This window comes from Terrapene carolina, unplaced genomic scaffold (genome assembly GCF_002925995.2).
Source record: "Terrapene carolina triunguis isolate 2854851 unplaced genomic scaffold, T_m_triunguis-2.0 Scaffold88, whole genome shotgun sequence".
In the NCBI taxonomy this organism is placed as follows: domain Eukaryota; kingdom Metazoa; phylum Chordata; order Testudines; family Emydidae; genus Terrapene; species Terrapene triunguis.
The window spans coordinates 23,269,053-23,288,743 of NW_020664439.1; the positions used below are offsets into that span (position 1 = coordinate 23,269,053).

At 43.2% G+C, this 19,691-nt stretch overlaps 1 protein-coding gene across 1 annotated transcript in view; it reads left to right on the forward strand.

Annotated features, from left to right (window-relative positions):
* RNF13 (ring finger protein 13) overlaps nucleotides 1-19,691 on the forward strand; it is a 120,800-nt gene that overhangs the window by 36,293 nt on the left and 64,816 nt on the right. Inside the window, exon 5 of the mRNA XM_026649993.2 lies at nucleotides 2,858-2,879. Within this exon, the coding sequence (XP_026505778.1) occupies nucleotides 2,858-2,879 (22 nt within the window). The remainder of the gene's footprint in view (nucleotides 1-2,857; nucleotides 2,880-19,691) is intronic.

The following is a 19,691-nucleotide window of genomic DNA, read 5'->3' on the forward strand; positions in this document are numbered from 1 at the left end:
TTGAAAACACTTAATCAGACTCTTAATTTCATCTCCTTCCCATCTATTCTTTTCCTCTCGCCTCCTGCCCTTGGCTCTCTGCTGACTAGTCCTCCACTCCCCCCACATATACTTTTCTGCCACTTTGTTCCCTTTGCTCTCCTTGTCATACTGCCCAGCAACCTGGTCCTCTTTTGCCCACTGCTCCATACAGTGGTCACCCTTAAATTTGTCAATTATCTTTGACACCAAAATAACTTTACTCCAATATTTGCAGTATTCAGGATATTTGCTATAGTAAATATAGGGAAATGCATTGGAATATTGCCTCCGCCTACTTGTTTTCAGCTGTTTCTTCAGGACTCCAAACTCTTCTTTGCAATCCAGAAGATGCAATGAGAGCCAACACAATTTTTTAAATAGGTTGCCTAATTTCACACAAAATGGAGCAAAAATTCTTTTTAGGGAAGAATGTTCATGCATGGCAATGCCCTAAGTAATGATTTAATTCTGTAGCCTCTCCACAATGAGCACACTTGCAGAGTTGGTTGCATATCACCAAACTGAGAAGCCTATACTCAAGCAAGAGTCCATATACTTCAGGATTTGGCAACTACATTGTGCCATCCTCCCCACCCCCCGAGTCCTTTGGAATGTTAGGGTGTTGTTAAGCTACAGCAGCCCAGCAGAAGTGGTATGGAACATTCTATCTGTGTAGGTAAACATGAGCAGAATGGTAGGTAGCAGGGTAATCTTTGCTATGCCTGATTTAGAAAGGAGGATGGATGGATGGATAGATGATTCCAAGGCCTAACAGAACCATTGTGACAGTCTTGTCTGACCCTCTGTATAACACAAGCTATACACAGGGGTAGGCAACCTATGGCACGCGTGCCAAAGGTGGCACAGGAGCTGATTTTCAGTGGCACTCACACTGCCTGGGTCCTCGCCACCGGTCCAGCGGGCTCTGCATTTTAATTTAATTTTAAATGAAGCTTCTTAAACATTTTAAAAACCTTATTTACTTTACATACAACAATAGTTTAGTTATATATTATAGACTTATAGAAAGAGACCTTCTAAAAACGTTAACATGTATTACTGGCACACGAAACCTTAAATTGGAGTGAATAAATGAAGACTCAGCACACCACTTCTGAAAGGTTGGCAACCCCTGCTATAGAACTTCCCCCAAAAGAATTCCTATAGTATATGTCTTTTAGAAAAACATTGAATCTTCATTTAAAAAATTGTCAGTGACAGAGACTCCAACACAACCCTTGGTAAATTGTTCCAATGGTTAGTTACTCTCACTGCTAAAAATTTACACCTTATTTCCAATCTAAATTTGTCTGGCTTCAACCTCCACTCATTGGATCGTGTTATACCTTTGTCTGCTAGATTGAAGAGCCCATTATTAAATATTTGTTCCTGTAGTGGGTTAGCAGCAGGGGCTCCTCACCCTCCAGGTCCATGGGAGGCTACTCCGCCTCACTCTGCCTCTGTTCATCGCCTGCTGTGGGGAATTAGTGGGGCAACAGTAGTCTACAGCTGGAGTCTATAGCATGGGCCTGTGGTCAGGGGCCAAGCGACAAACACAGTCAGGGAGGCCAGGCCCTTAGTCAGGATGGGGCACTGAGAGTCTATAGCTCGGGCCTGTGTTCAGGGGTTCGGGCATCCTAGCTCCAGCAGATGGCCGACAAGCACTGGCTTCTCAGCCTAGAGATGGGGAGACGACCACCCCAGGGTTGCAGTGGCAGGGGGGACACAGGCCCACCCACTCCACTGCGTCCCAGCCCAGGGCCCTAACAGTGGCAGAGGGGTCTGCTACTGGGTCAGCGGGGATCCTGACCACAACACGCTGACTGGATCTACGGCAACAACACAGCCGGACTAGGGTTGGCTGTCCCTGGCAGGGCCACTTCCTTACTCCCCCTCGGGTTGTACCTGGGTCTGTAGAGGGTTGTCCAGATCATCCAGGTAGAAGGCCTGTGGTAGTCCTGATAACTCCTCCAAATTGGGTCGGCATACGGCTCCGGCCAGTTCTCAGCTCCCCAGCGGCCTGCAGCAATCTCACAGCTCGGGAGCAAGCAGGAGGCATCTGGCTCTTCTGGTGGCTGCAGCCCAACTGAGCTCCCAGACCCACCTTTTATACTTCCTGTCCTGCCCATGACTTCCAGCAGGAGGGGTGAGCCCGGCCTGGCTCCACCCACCAGAGCTCAGTGAGGGGCTCCTCACCCTCTGGGTCCATGGGAGGCCACTTCACCTCACTACAGTTTCCCATAAAGATAGTTATAGACTGTAATCAAGTCATCTCTTAACCTTCTCTTTAAGATAAATAGATAGTGATACTCAAGCATACAATAAGGCCTGTTTTCTAACCCTTTAATTATTCTTGTGGCTCTTCTATGAACCCCTTCCAATTTATCAACATCCTTCGTGAATTGTGGACATTAGAACTGGACACAGTATTCCAGCAGCAGTTGCATCGCTGCCAAATACAGAAGTAGGAGCTTCTCCACCTTTCCCACTACCACTCACACTTATTGCCAGAGACTAGTAGTTGGCATGCATGGATGAGAAGGCCCAGATTTATTCTGTTAGGACCAAATCCTGTAGCTACGAAAGTCCATGGCAAAACTTCCAGGAATTACAGTGGGAACAGAATCCGGCCCTTGAATAATAAACAAGGGAGACTGTTTTCTGCCTGTGCAGGAAAAAATCTGGGGTGTAGACCTAACACGAGAAGAGTTCAGAGTGGTTCTTTTGAGTGCTGGTGCAATGCACCAGTGGCAATCATGATGGAGAGGACTAAAGGGAAAAAATGCATTAGTTATTTATATTGTAATAGTAAAAACTATTATCAAAGCATTAAAAGTGCAGCTGAGCTAGTACACAGAGTCAGACAAATTCTCCTCTTGGATATAATGGGGCAGCCTGGCTCTTAAAAGGTTCCTTACAGCAGCCCTCTTTCCTTTTCCATTCCCTATACAATCCCTGAGATACAACATAGCACCCTCTACCATCAGACTCCATTACTGCATTTCAGTGATTCACATAAAGCACTTCTTTTCTGTTAAATGAAGTGATATCAAATTATTGTGTTTCTCCTGTTAGTGTGTCAAATCCCCACAAAGTGCTTAGTATCTGCAGAGAGCCCACAGATCTCATCAACTTCAGCTGTGGACTACACCTCTCAAAATTTAACTTGTTAAGTTTACGAAAGGTAAAATTTGCAAAAATTTACTGTTGAAAACTCTAAGCTGTCTGCACTTCTTTTAAATAGATATTTGAAAATGAACATACATCAGTGTAGCATTCATGGAAATCAACTAATGTACTCAGTTTTGAAACTGTATGGTTTACAGTTAAAAATCAATGATTGCTGTGTCATCTGCAGATAAGTTTGACTTGTTCATTTTCAGGAGCTCATTAAGGCAAAGATTTTTCTCTTCATTCCTCCAAAACATCTTAATTGTACTGGTATGTGAAGCCCTATTATAGCAAAATCTGTTAGTGATTATTTTAAAATCTTTTGATATAAAAGATTTACTGTGGTTCTGTTATTATTCTGTTGCCTTCCACTATATCCCAGGACCATGAACATCATTATAGATAACAGTGATTGGTGGCATGTGTTGTATTCATAGATGCCACACTTTAAACTTTGCCTTTTACAGCACCTGTTCTGACCTGTAATTATGGATGCAAAAGTGTAATTTGTGATATTATAAAAGTGATATACAATATTTAAACACAAGTGTACGTTCTCTATTCAGTACATCCCGGGCCTGTTTTGATGTTCACGTTTTAGACATGAATCAGAAGGAGACCGCTCTTCATTTAGGGAAAATGTTCTTTCAAGGCAAAAGAATTGTTTGCCAGAAAGTTGCAGTGCCTTAGTGCTGTACTGAATTGCACTCTTTGCTTCTGTTGGTGAAGGTTATTAATATTATGACAGATTGTACTCAGTCAATATGTTTTCTGCCTTCCACTCTCCTTTTCTTTTAAAGCCTCTTTCAAAATGGCAAGTCATAGATCAATGGAAATATCAAAGGTTGACACGGAAATTTTAAAGGAACAGTTATAGCAGGGGTCGGCAAAGTTCGGCACGCAGCTCACCAGGGTAAGCACCCTAGCGGGCCGGGCCAGTTTATTTACCTGCTGACGCGGCAGGTTCGGCCGATCGCGGCCCCCATTCGCCGCGGTTCGCCGTCCCGGGCCAATGGGGGCGGCGGGAAGCGGCGCGGGCACAGGAGAATTTGAACTGAGAGGAGCTAGGCCCTGAGGGGGCATAGGCTCTGTCAATCTGTTTTTTCACTTCAGCAGGTGATAACTTCCCTGTCAACCATCTTGTAAGACTTTGCCCCAAACTGAGTGAGAAGGGAACAGATAGGGAGAGCACAGGAGAATTTGAACTGAGAGGAGCTAGGCCCTGAGGGGGCATAGGCTCTTAATATAACTGTTAATAAGGTGCTAGACTGACAAACTAAAACCTCTATGGTGGTAGTAATGTTTTTTCCTGAAAAATTAATTTTTTTAATTTTTAGTCTATTAACTATCTACTCAGAGTTAAAACCCAATCTTCTTATGACGGTGGAAGACTAGCAGCAGGTTAATTAGGGTGAGCACAGTCCAATTTATTGGAGTTGTACAGAATGTACAACTAGTTGCTTTGCAGCCAAGTGGTGTACGTATTCATCTGGTGCAAGCAGGTCACAGCCCTCAGAGCCCATGTACAGCATCTTGAGTTCAGAGTTACTGAAGACACAGAATGGGACTGAACTATTTGTACAACATCACAGATCCTAGTGAACGCCCTTCTTGGCCACCCACTAGGACTGCTGTGAGGAGAATCCAAGCCTCTGTTTCTCTCGGTTCCCTGGAGTGTTTCATGCTCCTGGAGCCTGAATGGAGTTCAGCCACTGTCCCAAGCTTGGGGTCCCTAGCTCTGGCAACTCCCCTCCCAGAGTATTGGAACCCACTGTCCAACTGCCCCCCTCCCCCTGGATGAGCACAGTGATGACCCTTCAGACGCCTCAGTGCTCATATAAACCCCTTTCCCAGAACTCCATCCCAAAGGTGCGAAGCTTCTGATTTAGTTTAACTCGCTCAGGAGACACACACTTTGTTCAGCCTAAAAACTTTGTGCTGTTTATATTTAATCATGTAGAGGACATGAGAATTTAGATCACAAAACAAAAAAACCAATAAATGCAATGTCCATCACTAGCTCACTCTTCACTGAGGAGTCCTTGGGGGGGTGGGTCACCTGTGTTCTGGCAAGCGGGCAGGGTCCTCCCTCCCCATGCCTAGTCTGCCCCTACAGCACATCCCTCATCTTAATCTGGTTCAAAACAGCTGTCCCAGTCTCCTCCCCCCCACCCTTCCCCGTGAGTCCCTTTGTAGGTTCTTGCTTGGTTTGTTCTGCCCGTTAGGAGAAATGGGAAACTACCAAACTCCTCTCCCTATAGACAACAGGAGGGAAGTCTCTTTTTTCTGGTAGAGCAAAACTATTATCCCAGGGTGTTTTACTTTAAGTGCTGATCATTCACCATTGTCTAGGCCCTGGCAGAGGTATGATACAACCCTGCTAACTCATGGTGGATCCACATGCATATAAGGCTTTCCATGACAGTAATTTCATGATACAATTGTCATAAAATCCTCCAAAATTCAGAAGTGGTACACACAGAACCCACAGTTCATCACAGGCATAGCCTATAAAGATGTAGAGCAAGCCCACCTACAAATTGCTTCTCAGATCCTCCAGTTGAGAAAGCCAGTCTCGTGCTGGAAAGGGTGCCTATGTGGAATGGAGAGAGACACCTTCTTAGGACCTTCCTTCTGACAGAGATAGTGAAGACTGATAATTCCTTGCACACAGTGACTCCAGAGGATGGAATTACAATACAGAGACAGACAAGCTGTGATGAGTGGCGAGTTGATGTTCAGAAATATAGACAATGGGTATGTGGTTACTGTGCAAACTGCATGATGACTTGCCTGCCAGGTGCAAACATGGCAGATATCACAAAAAACCTAAACAGAACCTATGGTGGTTGTCTCTGTTGGTACAAATGGCATAGGGAAGTGTAGGAGAGGTTCTGGAAGATAAAAATTCCAGGTAGAAAACTTAGATTCAGGACATCAGTGGTAGCTTTCTCTAAAATATTCAGCCAGGCAGTAGGAACTTCAGGATTTCAATGACTGGCTGAGAAGATGGTGCAAAAAGGCAGATAAACTTATTAGACGCTGGGGAATATTTTGGCAAAGTGGAGCCTATGGAGGGGGGCTGGTTTCCACCATAATCTAAATGAAACTGGACTGCTGGCAGATTAAATAAACCAGATTTTGGGGAGTATTTAAGTTAAGAGTGAGGGGAAAGCTGCTAGGAGCTGAGGAGCCTGTAAATTGGACACATATTAAAGATACTGATAATAAAACAGTATCAGTGTATCCAGTAAAGGGTAGGATGCAAATTACAGCTGAACTAGAACAGGAAGAGGAAGTTAAGAATATTCAAAACTCAAATTGGACATTTTATATTGATAGCAAGAATATCCAGTTTTAATTAATGATAAATTGTGTGAAAGGGATATTGAACCTCATGCTTCAGAGTTAAACCACTCAGAATGAGACCTAGTGGAAGGGTGGGGGTTGGAAGGGGAAGATTATTCCACAGCTGCCTGCTGTGAGGTTCTCTGAAGCACTGGATACTGGCCACTATAGGAGAGTGGATACTGGACTATTTGGACCTTGGATCTGATCCAGTCTGGTAATTCCTATCTTGTTATGATTATGTACACATCAAATTTAAAAAAAATTATAAACTAAAATCTGCTCTGGGTAACAACATAAAAGCACACATCTGAGCAAGATTTTTAATGGCTAAAAATCCCTGTTTTTCATGTTCTACTTACTGCAAAAGTCTGAATGAATTTTCTTTAAAGATTTTTTTAATTCATTTCTGGTTCAGAAATTTCAGCCTAAAACAGATTCTTTGGGAGAATCTCAAAGCTCAATGACATTAGGAGCCAAGAAAATGAACATGCCATTCCACCGATAATGCTTTGCTCTGCCTAAGCCATATTTAAAAAGCCCTTGTATCCTTCCAGTCTCATCTTATTTCCTTTTTTCAAGCTATCCCTTAGGCATGGGCCCTTCCCTGACTTGTTCTGCTATGCTTCCCATCTCTCTTTCAAGTCCTCCCTTAATCACACTTACTTTAAAAGGTCTATAAAACCTAGCCCTCCCTGACACATTTTTTTTTAAAGTAGAAACTCCAGAACAATGAAGGCCCCCTCCAAAAAATAAATAATTAAAAAAAAAAAAAAAAACCTACAGATACATGCTAAAATTCACTGTTCATTCACTTTTGCTTTATATTGTATCCCTTCCCCCATCCTTTGTCTGTACATTGTAAATTTTTTATGGCAAGAATCTTGTTTGCTTACTTATCTGAAAAGTGCTTAGCACATTTGTGCTACTTGCATACCATTTCATTATTTGTATAATCTTTATCTGAAATTATCTAAATTCAGTTTAAACAATTTATCCCAATTTTAAGGAGTCCAGAGTTTGGTGGGGTTTTTTGTTTTTTGTTTAAAAAGAGTTATTTATAGGTTTGTTTTGATCTACCTTCATAGTTTTAAAGGAGTCTTTTCTTTAAGTGTACTCATAATTCAGATTCAGTTATATGGATTAAAAACGAAATATACATTCAAAAAAAAATCTGTGACAAATATGGGATTTTTCAGCCCCTGCATCATGTAGGTCTCATCTTAGAATTTCACAGTTGTGTGCAATAATGGAAGAAAATTGCTGTTACTCATTTCCTTTTCTTAGTATGTGCATTGAAGAGAGTTTTAGCAACGGAAGTGACAAGATATTTTTCTATCTAAAATCCAGAATCATGGCCTGTGAATCTCCCAAATGATTTGATGCCTATAGAAGCAAGGACTGCAAAAATGCAATTGCCAGTTTTCTTTAGGATAGATAATTGTTATGACAAACAGTACAATAAGGTTAATCTCTTGTAATGAAGGAGGCACTGATTTGGTTTTATACCCCACTCTATTTGTTGGCCCATATTCTGCTGTCAGTTTCAGTTACACATTGGAAATCCAGAATATCATTTATTGCAGTTACCTGGGGGTAACAGAACAGAATTTGGCCAGGTGTGCTTTAGAAGTGGGCTTTAGCCCATGAAAGCTTATGCTCAAATAAATTTGTTAGTCTCTAAGGTGCCACAAGTACTCCTCGTTCTTTTTGCTGATACAGACTAACATGGCTACCACTCTGAAACTAGCCTTGTGCATTTTGCATGCTAACCAGCAATGAAAGGAACAACCAGCAATCTTTGATACAGCACTTGGGCATGTAGAATGTCTACTGGAGTTGTGTATAGGGTATTCAAACATTACATGGAAACAGCTATTGATTGGGAAATAATTACTATCACTTGGGAGACCACTGAATGTAAGCACTGCATTCTCTGATGTTTGGTTGGAAGAAATACAGCTGTCAGTAGAATGAATGCATTGTGTCCCTTTGTACAATATAATTTCTTAACACACAATTTTGTGCATTTGGCTGGGCAGCTATGGCCAAAGAATATTGGCAGCTGTTTTGGGAGTATTTTCAGAATGATTTACAGTATTCAGTTTGTAAGTTGTATTTATTCTAGAGATGAATGAGTGCTAAAAATGGTATTCAAAACCTTCAGTTATGGATGGTGTGTTCTTGGAAGAGAAGCTTGTGCTCTGTTTTCAAGAGTGATGGGGTTAAAGAAATGTCTTACATGCCACCTGCATGATAAAAAGATTTGTTCTATGATCTTGGCAATATAAAAAAAGTTCAAACGTTAAGATTCTGATAATCACATTTTTTAATGTTATATCTATAACAAGGGAGCACAGACATAATAAATAACTATACATATTCCTAGCTTTGTATTTTGGCTTTTCCCTTTCTCAGGGGGATGGCATTTTATAAATAAAGCATTATTCTTGAAAAGGATTCTGCAGTTTTCTGAAAATGGAACTTGTCCCCTTCAGCTTATCGCTGCCCTAGTACCGGATCTTGAGCACCCTGAATAACAGAAGGTCAATGGGAGTTAGTTGGAAGAACTGAGTACCTTGAAGACACTCGATACTTTAAAAGGTTCAGGCTCTGAATGTTTTGACATATTGCTCAAAACTGGAGATGAAGCCAGATAAAGAGCAGCCTTTTTAGCCTGTCTTACCTAGTAGCTTTTCCTGCCAAGTATGGTATGGAATCCTGGGGCAGATCTACTGTGTCAGAAAGCAGTTGCAATATGCTTCTGTAGAAATTTCCATTGCTTTTGAGACTCAATTTATATTAAAATGGGCAACTGAAGCACTTTAAAATTATTTCACTGATTAGAGTGGGTTCACACTTGGGCAGTTGTAGATCACTTAGATATTTTTAGTGCATTTCCAATTAAAAGTACCAGGAAAGGGAAGTGCCAGATAGGCTATTAAGTTTCAGAATGGATTTTCATTCTGTGTGTTTTGCATTCCTATCGGTTACTGATCTATGTCAACAGTTAAAACTAGTTCTGTGATTTTTATGGTTGAGTCAGATCCTCAGTGTAAACTGGCATAGTTCCATTGGCTTCAATGGAGCAACACCAATTTACACCAGCTGGAGGATCTGTCCCCTTCTGTTTCTGCCTGTATCTTCTGTACATATGCCATGTCAAAAGCCTCTAGTAGGAATAAATTAGGTTAGCAAAAGAAATTTTGGATTTTCCATCTTTGCCAACACTATTTTAGTATGAAGTCCTCACTTAAAGTCATCCTGGTTAACGTTTTGTTGTTACGTTGCTGATCAATTAGGGAACATGCTCGTTTAAAGTTGTGTAATGCTCCCTTCTAACGTTGTTTGGCAGTCGCCTGCTTTATCTACTGCTTGCAGGAAGAGCAGCCTGTTGCAGCGAGCTGGTGGGGGCTTGGAACTAGGGTGGACCGGCAGCCCCCCTATCAGCTCCCCGCTCTCCTAAGTTCCCTGTGCAGCAACTGCCTGCAGTTCAGCTGTCCCTCCTCCCACTGCCATGTGCTGCTCCTGCCCTCTGCCTTGGAGCTGCTCCCCGAGACTCCTGCTTGCTGTGTGGGGGGTAGGGAAGGAAGAAGGGAGCTAATGTCAGGGTGTTCCCCTCCCCCCTGCTCCTGCACCCCGCTTACCCCATCTTCCATAGAGCAGGGGGGACACACCAGGGCTCAGGACGGAGGGAGCTTGCAGCAGCTGCGGTCTCAGCAAGCTGATCTAATTAACAAGGCAGTGTACTTAAAGGGGAAATGCGCATATCTCTCTCACACATAAGGTGTGTGTCTCTGTCTGCGATGTCTCCCGTCCCTCCATTCCTGCTGCCTTGTAGAGTGAGAGAGTTAACCCTTGAGGGCTCAGCCAATTGCTAGTTCATCATTTAGCAGTAAGGGAAATATCCCACCCTCTGACTCCTCCTCCTCAACCAAACTTCACAATCATCATCACAGTATTAAATTGTTTAAAACTTATACTGTGTGTGTGTGTGTGTGTGTGTGTGTGTGTGTTTATAATGATGGGGCAAGGCCAGATGGCTACAGTAAAGTAGTGAGGAACAGGTATGTTAGCCCCAGGCTAAACAAATCCCTGGTACCATGGTAACCAAATGGCAGTTGCTCCAGGTTAATCAAGACACCTGGGGCCAATTAAGATCCTTCTAGAAGGCAGTGGAGATAGCTAGATTGATTGGGACACCTGAAGCCAATCAAGGACTGGCTGGAACTAGTTAAAAGCCTCCCAGTTAGTCAGTGAGGTGCGGGTTTCAGGAGCTATAGGAGGGAGCCGTGCTGTTGGAGGAACGAAGCAATACAAATCTATATCAGGTGCAAGGAAGGAGGCCCTGAGGTAATTGTGAAGAAGATATTGAATGGGGGCTGCTGTGGGGAAGTGGCCCAGGGAATTGTACATGTCCTATTTCCAAAAAGTCAGCTTCCATAGCTGCTAATTTTAGGGTCCCTGGGCTGGAGCCAGGAGTAGAGGGCGGGCCCGGGCTCCCCCCTCCCCTCCCAGATTAATCACTGATACTGGGAGACAACAGAGACTGTGCGAGGGAGGGTTGCTTCTCCTCACCTCCCTTGCTGGCTTATGATAAAAATGGCTCAGTAGACTGTGACCCTTGCCTCTAGAGAGAGAAGGGCTATGTGGAGGGTCACAGTGAGCCTCTAAGGCTAGCAAAATCCATCAGGAAACGTAGGACCCACAGAGTCAAAGGACAGAACTTTGTCACTATATATATATATATATATATATATATATATATATAGTCATTTCTCTGGTGAAAAAAATTTCCCTGGAACCTAACCCCCTCATTTACATGAATTCTTATGGGGAAATTGGATTTGCTTAACATCGTTTCACTTAAAGGGTACGTCCAGACTACCCGCCGTATCGGCAGGTAGCAATCGATTTATCAGGGATTGATATATCGCATCTCGTTAAGACGCAATATATCGATCCCCGAACGCACTCCCCCTCGATTCCGGAACTCCACCGGAGCGAGCGGCAGTAGCGGAGTCGACGGGGGAGCTGTGGCCGTCGATCCCGCGCTGTGTGAACCCCATGTAAATCAATCTAAGATACTTCAACTTCAGCTACGCTATTCACGTAGCTGAAGTTGCGTATCTTAGATCGATCCCACCCCCCCAGTGTAGACCAGCCCAAAGTTGCATTTTTCAGGAACATAACTACAACGTTAAGTGAGAAGTTACTGTAAGTGTGTATACTGTGGATCTGATTTATGAATGTGGAAGCTGCTTTCATATGTCAAATTTGCATGCCCACTTGATCTTTTTAAAAGAATAAAATTGTGTATTTGCAAACATTTGTTTTCTGTTAACTGTGTCTAAACAGTATATTCTCAAGATCTTTTGAATTCATTCAAACTTTCAACTTCCCAACTGTCAGATGTATGTTGGAATCTGCCAAAATTAAGAGCAGTCTTATTTATTTATAATAAAAAACCCCGGCTCAGTGGGTGTGAGCATGTCTCCATCTTGTGGCTGACCTTAACTATAATGCTCTGCTGCTATGAATAATAGCCATGATTAATACTCCATGCATCCATATAACTATATGATTGTAACACTGAAAATTATTTGCATTTTGCAATCCCCTTACTGCAGGAGGGCTACGCTATCTGTAAATCTGACTTTATCTAGTTGTCTTTGCTTCATACTAAAAGAGAGACTGGTTTTGTATTAGTTGAACTCTAACCTAGTATCCAGCATATGCCTCTCCCAGCTCACACCTCTTTATCAGCCTGATGGTTTCAATTTTCAAATGAATGCCATATCTAGTCATTACTGTTAGCCTTTTACTAAAATAAATATTTAAGAAGTTGAGTGGGGTGGGAAACTGGTTTCCTGTTCTGGGAAAATATTTGAGATTTGGGAAAATTTTCCTATCCCAAATGATGACAAAAAGTCAATCTCAATTTTTCATTAAATGACATACTGAAGAAATAATGTGCATTCTGGTCAGTCAAAATGTTTTGTTTTGATGATGTCAAAATGTTGCATTTTGACAGTTTTTGTTTCAAAATTTTAGCCAATTAAAGTAAATAACTTTGAACTGGAAGCTGGAATTTTAATTCAAAAATGTCAAAAGTTTTCAATTGTTGTATGCAGTGTTGTAGCCCTCTTGAACCTAGGATATTAGAGTGACAAAAGTGGATAAAGTAATATCTTTTATTGGCTGAAGAGGTGAACGCAACCTCTAAAGCTTGTGTCTGACTAACAGAAGTTGGTCCAGACACGCTTTTGAGCTTATCTTTTGAATATGAGCTGAATGTAAGAGGTATTACCTTGCCTAAAATTTTTCAAGTCAAGTAATTCATGAAAACCAGTCTTTCCTGTGAACAGTTTGTTTTGATGAACTATGTCAACAGCTAAAACTTAGGATTTTATATTTGAGTCAGATCCTTGACATTTTTCAAACAGAAAAATGGTTTACCAAAAAAATTCCCCCACCAGCTCCACCTTGAAGTTCCTATCATGACTAGAGCCCCGTTGTATAAACATGTATGAGGAAACAATTCTTGCCCCAAAGAGCTTACAATATAAGAAATATTGATTAGATAATTATCAGTTTCTCTGAGTATGACTAGATTGCATGGTGTAAAATGGAAACTGGTCCCTAACTATAGTTTGGATGTCCTGGTGTTCAAATCTGCAAGATGTCTTTTTGGTCTTTTAGAAAGTTCTGCATCTATTATACAAAATGAAGATAGATTTTTTAAAAAAACTATAGGAACTAAGAAGCATCAAATCTGATTTAGGACTCTGCATTCCTTTCTTATTTTGAGAATTCTTCCTGATGGATGAATAGACCTCTCGTTTCCTGGGGAACACTGCCAGATTTATTGATCAATGCGTGGCTAAAACTGGGATGGAAGCAGGGGAGACTTGAACATCTTACATCACTAGAATTAGAAACCAATTTTTGAGGAGGAGATTTTTCTAGCATTAGTGATCTGGTTACTCAAATCATTCTGTTTTTCCACAAAGGTAGGGTTACCATACGTCCGGATTTTCCTGGACATGTCCGGATTTTTGGTCCTCATATCCCAGTCCGGGGGGAATTGCCAAAAAGCCGAACATGTCCGGGAAAATGCTTTGCCGGCATCCCTGTCCCCTGCTTACCTTAGAGCGGCTCCGGCAGTGGCGGCTGCTGCTGCTCCCCCCCAAACACCTCAGCTCTGTGCAGCTGAAGAGCCGAGCTGCCCGAGCACTACCGGCTTCACGGTTTGCCGGGCAGCCTCCAGACCCTGCGTCCCCGGCCGGGCGCTTCCCCTCCCGGGCTCCGGCTGCGCTGGGGAAGCGCCCGGCCGGGGGCGCAGGGTCTGGAGGTCTGGGGGCTGCCCGGCAAACCGTGAAGCCGGTAGCGCTCGGGCAGCTGTTTCGCGTGGCTGGGAGGGAGGAGGAGGGGGAATGCGGGGCGCTCAGGGGAGGGGGCGGAGTTGGGGCGGGGACTTCGGGGAAGGGGTTGGAATGGGGGCGGAGTTGGGGCAGGGAAGGGGTGGAGTTGGGGCGGTGCCGGGGGCGGGGAAGGGGCGGGGAAGGGGCCCCGTGGAGTGTCCTCTTTTTTAAATGTTTTAATATGGTAACCCTACACAAAGGGGGTTAGTTAATCTGTAATAAAAGAAGGTGATCCGAGTGGTATTGTTTGCTTTGTCATGTCTATTTTGCATTCTTTTGAAAACAGTATTTCTGCTGATACAGTTCTCTCAAGGACTTTCAAGAAATTGCAACAAAGGAGGATATCTGCAATATGATGGACTTTAAGGGTAGAATTCTACTCTTGTGCCTTGTGGTCTGAATTTTCATTTTCATTAATGATGCAATGTAAATTATATTTACATCCGCTCTGCAATCCCTTTACACTGCCATAATGGTTTCAAGTGACCCTAATGTAAATGAGAATCAGGCTTGTGTGGTCATTTGCATCCATACAATATGGTTGTAAAGTGATATCAAGTCAGAATGTTAGCATTTCACACCGACTTTGCATAGGTATAAATGACTACCCAAGGTGCAAGGCAGTGGAGAAAGACTGTCATATTAACCTGCTTTTGCCAGACCAAAGAAGATGTAAAGCCTTGTCTAAACACAGAAGCTGAACCAATTTAGCTACATTGGCTTAAGAGTGCCTTTTACTGATTTAACTCAAGTTGGTAAGAATTGAATTATCCTACATTGATAAGGCACCCTTAAACCAATTTGAGTGTGTCCAGCCAAGGGGTTGCACTGATTTAATTATATCATTCACTAAAGTGATTGAGGCCTGGTCTACAGGAGTTAGACTGATCTAGCTATATTGCTCAGGGCTGTGAAAAATGTGTAGATATGGCTAGGTTGACAGAAGAATTTTTCTCTTCATTTAGCTACTGCCTCTTTGAGAGATGGATTAGTTACATTGATGGAAAAAATGCTTTAGGCATTGTCTACCCTGCACTTTTATTGTTAATACTTTTGTCGCTCAGGGGTGTGAAAAAACCCATCCCCCTGAACGACAAAAGTTTTAGTGACGAAAAGCACTGGTGTGGACGCTATCCTGCCGATGAAGCTACCACCTCTGATTGGGGGTGGTTTTATTTTGTTGTCAGGAGAGTTCTCTCCTGGCAACAAAGAGCAGCTGCACTGCGTGCTTTACAACAGTGCGGCTGTAGCGACACAGCCATGCCGTCGTGAGGTGTGTACTATAGACATAGCCTTAGTCAACATAGGTGGTGTCTACACTATGTTGCTACAGCAGCACAGTTACAGCATCATGGCTGTGCTGCTGTGTAGACATAACCTTAGTTAAATTGGCAAAACTCTTGCATGTAAATTAAGCCTAAGTTTCTTGACATGGTGATATGGTCTTAATTGCCAGAGAGGATGTGTCCAGATTGACTCTTTGCTCTTATTTGTACTTGGAGGTATTTTCCCTTTTATTTGGCATAAGATTCACACACTACAAAGAAAATTAACACATCATTGTACTTTCTCTTCGAAAACTTTTCACATTTGTTACCTAGTAGAACATGCACTGCTGTTTTCACCAAGGCCAAGGTGCCTTTTATAGGTGATTACCCTTCAAAATGAAGTGAAGCATTTGATAACAACAGAAGTGATTATTGTGACTGCTGTATATCCCCACATCACAAGCATTATTCCTGGTCTACAGTGGGACTAAACATCCACAATACAAGTCATCTAAAGAAAAACGCATACAAAGTGTTGACATTTCTATGCTGCTTGCTGCCTTTTAGAACCTATCATTGAAATCAGTGTGGCAAGATTTCGGTTAATAATTGTTTGAGTGAGAAGTATAAAAAGCAAATGATTATTCAAGGTACAGATAGGCTTGTGTGTAAAGAGTGATTAACATATAGACTAATATATCCTCCATTTTATTTCTAGTCCATTTTGCTCTTTGTAGTACTGTTGTAGCTGTGTTGGTCCCATGATATTAGAGAGAAAGTGGGTGAGGTAATAGCTTTTACTGGACCAACTTCTGTTAGTGAGAGACAAGCTTTTATGTTTACAGAATGCTGCGTAAGCTCAGAAGCTTGTCTCTCACCAACAGAAGTTGGTCCAGTAAAAGCTGTTACCTTGCCCATCTTATCTTTTTGCTGGTCAGCCATTTTGCTCTTTCATTCCCAGTGTGTGCACACCTCACTGTAATGAGCCCTTAAGAGGAATCCGCATGAATTAGGGCTTTCTAGGATTGACCATGTGCTCAACATCCTTCTTGAAAAAAGATGCAGGGTGGAAGCATTTTAATCCCCATTGTTGTAGTGCTTTCCCATTCTTCTTTTACTTCCTGTTTTCCTCCTTTTGTCCTCCTGTTCGCTTACTTCCCCACTGCATCTCTCTCTCCTGTCACCTACAACCAGGCCTCTCAGTCTGCCACACCCACTAATGCACTGTCAGGCCATACTGAGGAGGTGAATGCAATGCTACCTACCATGAAGGTAGAAGTACTGCAGCACTTCCTTTTCCTGACTGTCTGGTGCTTCATCATAGCACACCAGCCCATCATGTATATTTCAGAAGTCAACAGCCCCTGCAGCCTCCCCACACAGTCTAATTGTTATATTTCTGATGCATTTTGATTTTTTTATAGTTTTGCACTAGCAAGTCTGTGAAATATTTCATAATTGCCAAACGCCTAACATATTAGTACCTCTTTCCTCTTGCCTTAATAAAGGTAGTTTATTTCATAAATTGTTTCCTCTGAGTAAAGAATTCCATCTTAATTTATTTTGTGCCTAGCAATATCCCTTTTGTTCTTGTATTTAACACTTGTTCAAATAGCCCTTGAACATCCATCTTCTGTCCTCTAAGAGTTTAATACCTCAGTAAATTCCCCTCTCTTTCTTGTTTTCCAAAGAATGCCAGTTTACTGTAACAGTACACTCTGATCTTGATGCAGGTTGACATTTCAAGTTCCCTTATGGATTTCTGTCCAGTGTCCACCATACTGTGTCTTGCCCTGCTCACACGCATGTAATTCTCCTTTGTTTTAAGTCCCTAATACCTTCACTGTCTGTCCTTTATAACTAGAGCCTTCCTGTTTGGGGCCTAATTCACTGGAATAATTGAGGGTGGTTTTTGATTACAGGATCAGACTGAAGGGGGAGTGTCACAAAAAAAGTGCATTGGTGTACATGGGGGAGATTGTTCTGCAGTGTGCTGTATCTGTATTTATTCACATCTGTGGTTTCAAGGATAATACCTTCTTCCACTGTGACTTGGGTACTATGGGTAGTCAACTCTCCCACCAGCACATCACTACTTCTAAGAGCCATAGTTTGGGCTCAGGTTTGCTGACAGTGAATTTTAGCAGATTCCAGTTGCTTTCCTTCATTATGACAAAAAACTCAATTAACTGATGTTTAGTTTTCATGCTACACATTTGTGCATTTCACACTTAGTTTTTTTTAATGTGTCCTATCATTGAATAGGTAGTGGAATCAATGGCTATGACAGTTACTATGACATTCTAGCCTCTCTATAGTTTAACCTAATATATATGTACCTGGTCAGATGGATTCAGGAAAGGCATGGAGCAGTCTCAGGACCTTCACAGGAAAATCCTTTGTTGCTAAGCTACCATAAAGCAACTGTGAAAGAGTTGGAGGGAGTGCTAGAGCTGCTATCTGACTGCAAGTCTGCAGGAAATTCAGAACTATAACAGCTGACCAGATGCAGTCTAAAGAACACCAGGAAAGGCTGTTAGAGTACAAGGAGCTCTTGACCTGAAGTTGCTGAAATTCAGTTTCAGGGGTGGGAACAAATAGTAGGAATCTGAGTCTAAGAGTACGTCTACACTACACGATTAATTCGAATTTAGCTAATTCGAATTTGGTAAACCGGTTGTATTAATTCGATTGTATGCGGCCACACTAAGCACACTAATTCGGTTGTGTGCGTCCATGTACTGGGGCTAGCGTCGATTTCTGGAGCGTTGCACTGTGGGTAGCTATCCCATAGCTATCCCATAGTTCCCGGAGTCTCCCCTGCCCATTGGAATTCTGGGTTGAGATCCCAGTGCCTGATGGGACCAAAACATTGTCGCAGGTGGTTCTGGGTACAGCCTCACCCCTCCCTCCCTCCCCCCCTCCCTGCATGAAAGCAACGGACGGCAGACAACCATTTCGCGCCTTTTTTCCTGGCTGAACGCAGCAGACTCCATACCACGGCAAGCATGGAGCCCGCTCAGCTCAAGAAAGCAGTCATGAACATTGTAAATACCTCGCGCCTTATCGTACAGTTTATGCTGAACAAGAACCTTGAAAACCAGGCACAGAGGAGCAGGCTACAGCAGCGCGGCGACGAGAGTGATGAGGACATGGACATGGAATTCTATCGAGCCGCGGGACCCGGTGCTTTGGAGATCATGCTGTTAATGGGGCAGGTTATAGGCATGGAACGCCGATTCTGGGCCCGGGAAACAAGCACAGACTGGTGGGACCGCATAGTGTTGCAGGTGTGGGACGATTCCCAGTGGCTGCGGAACTTTCGCATGCGTAAGGGCACTTTCATGGAACTTTGTGACTTGCTTTCCCCTGCCCTGAAGCGCCAGAATACCAGGATGAGAGCAGCCCTCACAGTGGAGAAGCGAGTGGCAATAGCCCTGTGGAAGCTTGCAACGCCAGACAGCTACCGGTCAGTGGGGAATCAATTTGGAGTGGGCAAATCTACTGTGGGGGCTGCTGTGATACAAGTAGCCAAAGCAATCACTGAGGTGCTGCTACACAAGCTAGTGACTCTGGGGGATGTGCAGGTCATAGTGGATGGCTTTGCTGCAATGGGATTCCCTAACTGTGGTGGGGCGATAGATGGAACCCACATCCCTATCTTGGCACCGGAGCACCAGGGTACCCAGTACGTAAACCGCAAGGGGTACTTTTCAATGGTGCTGCAAGCACTGGTGGATCACAAGGGACGTTTTACCGACATCAACGTGGGCTGGCCGGGAAGGGTTCATGATGCACGCGTCTTCAGGAACACTAATCTGTTTAAACGGCTGCAGCAAGGGACTTACTTCCCGGACCAGAAAATAACCGTTGGTGATGTTGAAATGCCTATCGTTATCCTTGGGGACCCAGCCTACCCCTTAATGCCATGGCTCATGAAGCCATACACAGGCAGCCTGGACAGGAGTCAGGAGCTGTTTAACTACAGGCTGAGCAAGTGCAGAATGGTGGTAGAATGTGCATTTGGCCGTTTAAAGGCGCGCTGGCGCAGCTTACTAACTCGCTCTGACCTCAGCCAAAGAAATCTCCCCATTGTTATTTCTGCTTGCTGTGTGCTCCACAATCTCTGTGAAAGTAAGGGGGAGACCTTTATGTCCGGGTGGGAGGCTGAGGCAAATCGCCTGGCTGCTGATTACGCGCAGCCAGACACCAGGGCGATTAGAAGAACACACCAGGAAGCAGTGTGCATCAGAGAAGCTCTGAAAACCAGTTTCATGACTGGCCAGGCTACAGTGTGAAATTTCTGTTTGTTTCTCCCTTCATGAAAACCAGCCCCCTTCATTCTCATTCATTCTCTGTAAGCAACCCACCCTCCCCCCAGCTTTCTTTCAAAGGTAATAAAGTCACTATCGTTTAAAAATCATGTATTCTTTATTAAGTGATTATGAACATAGGGAGA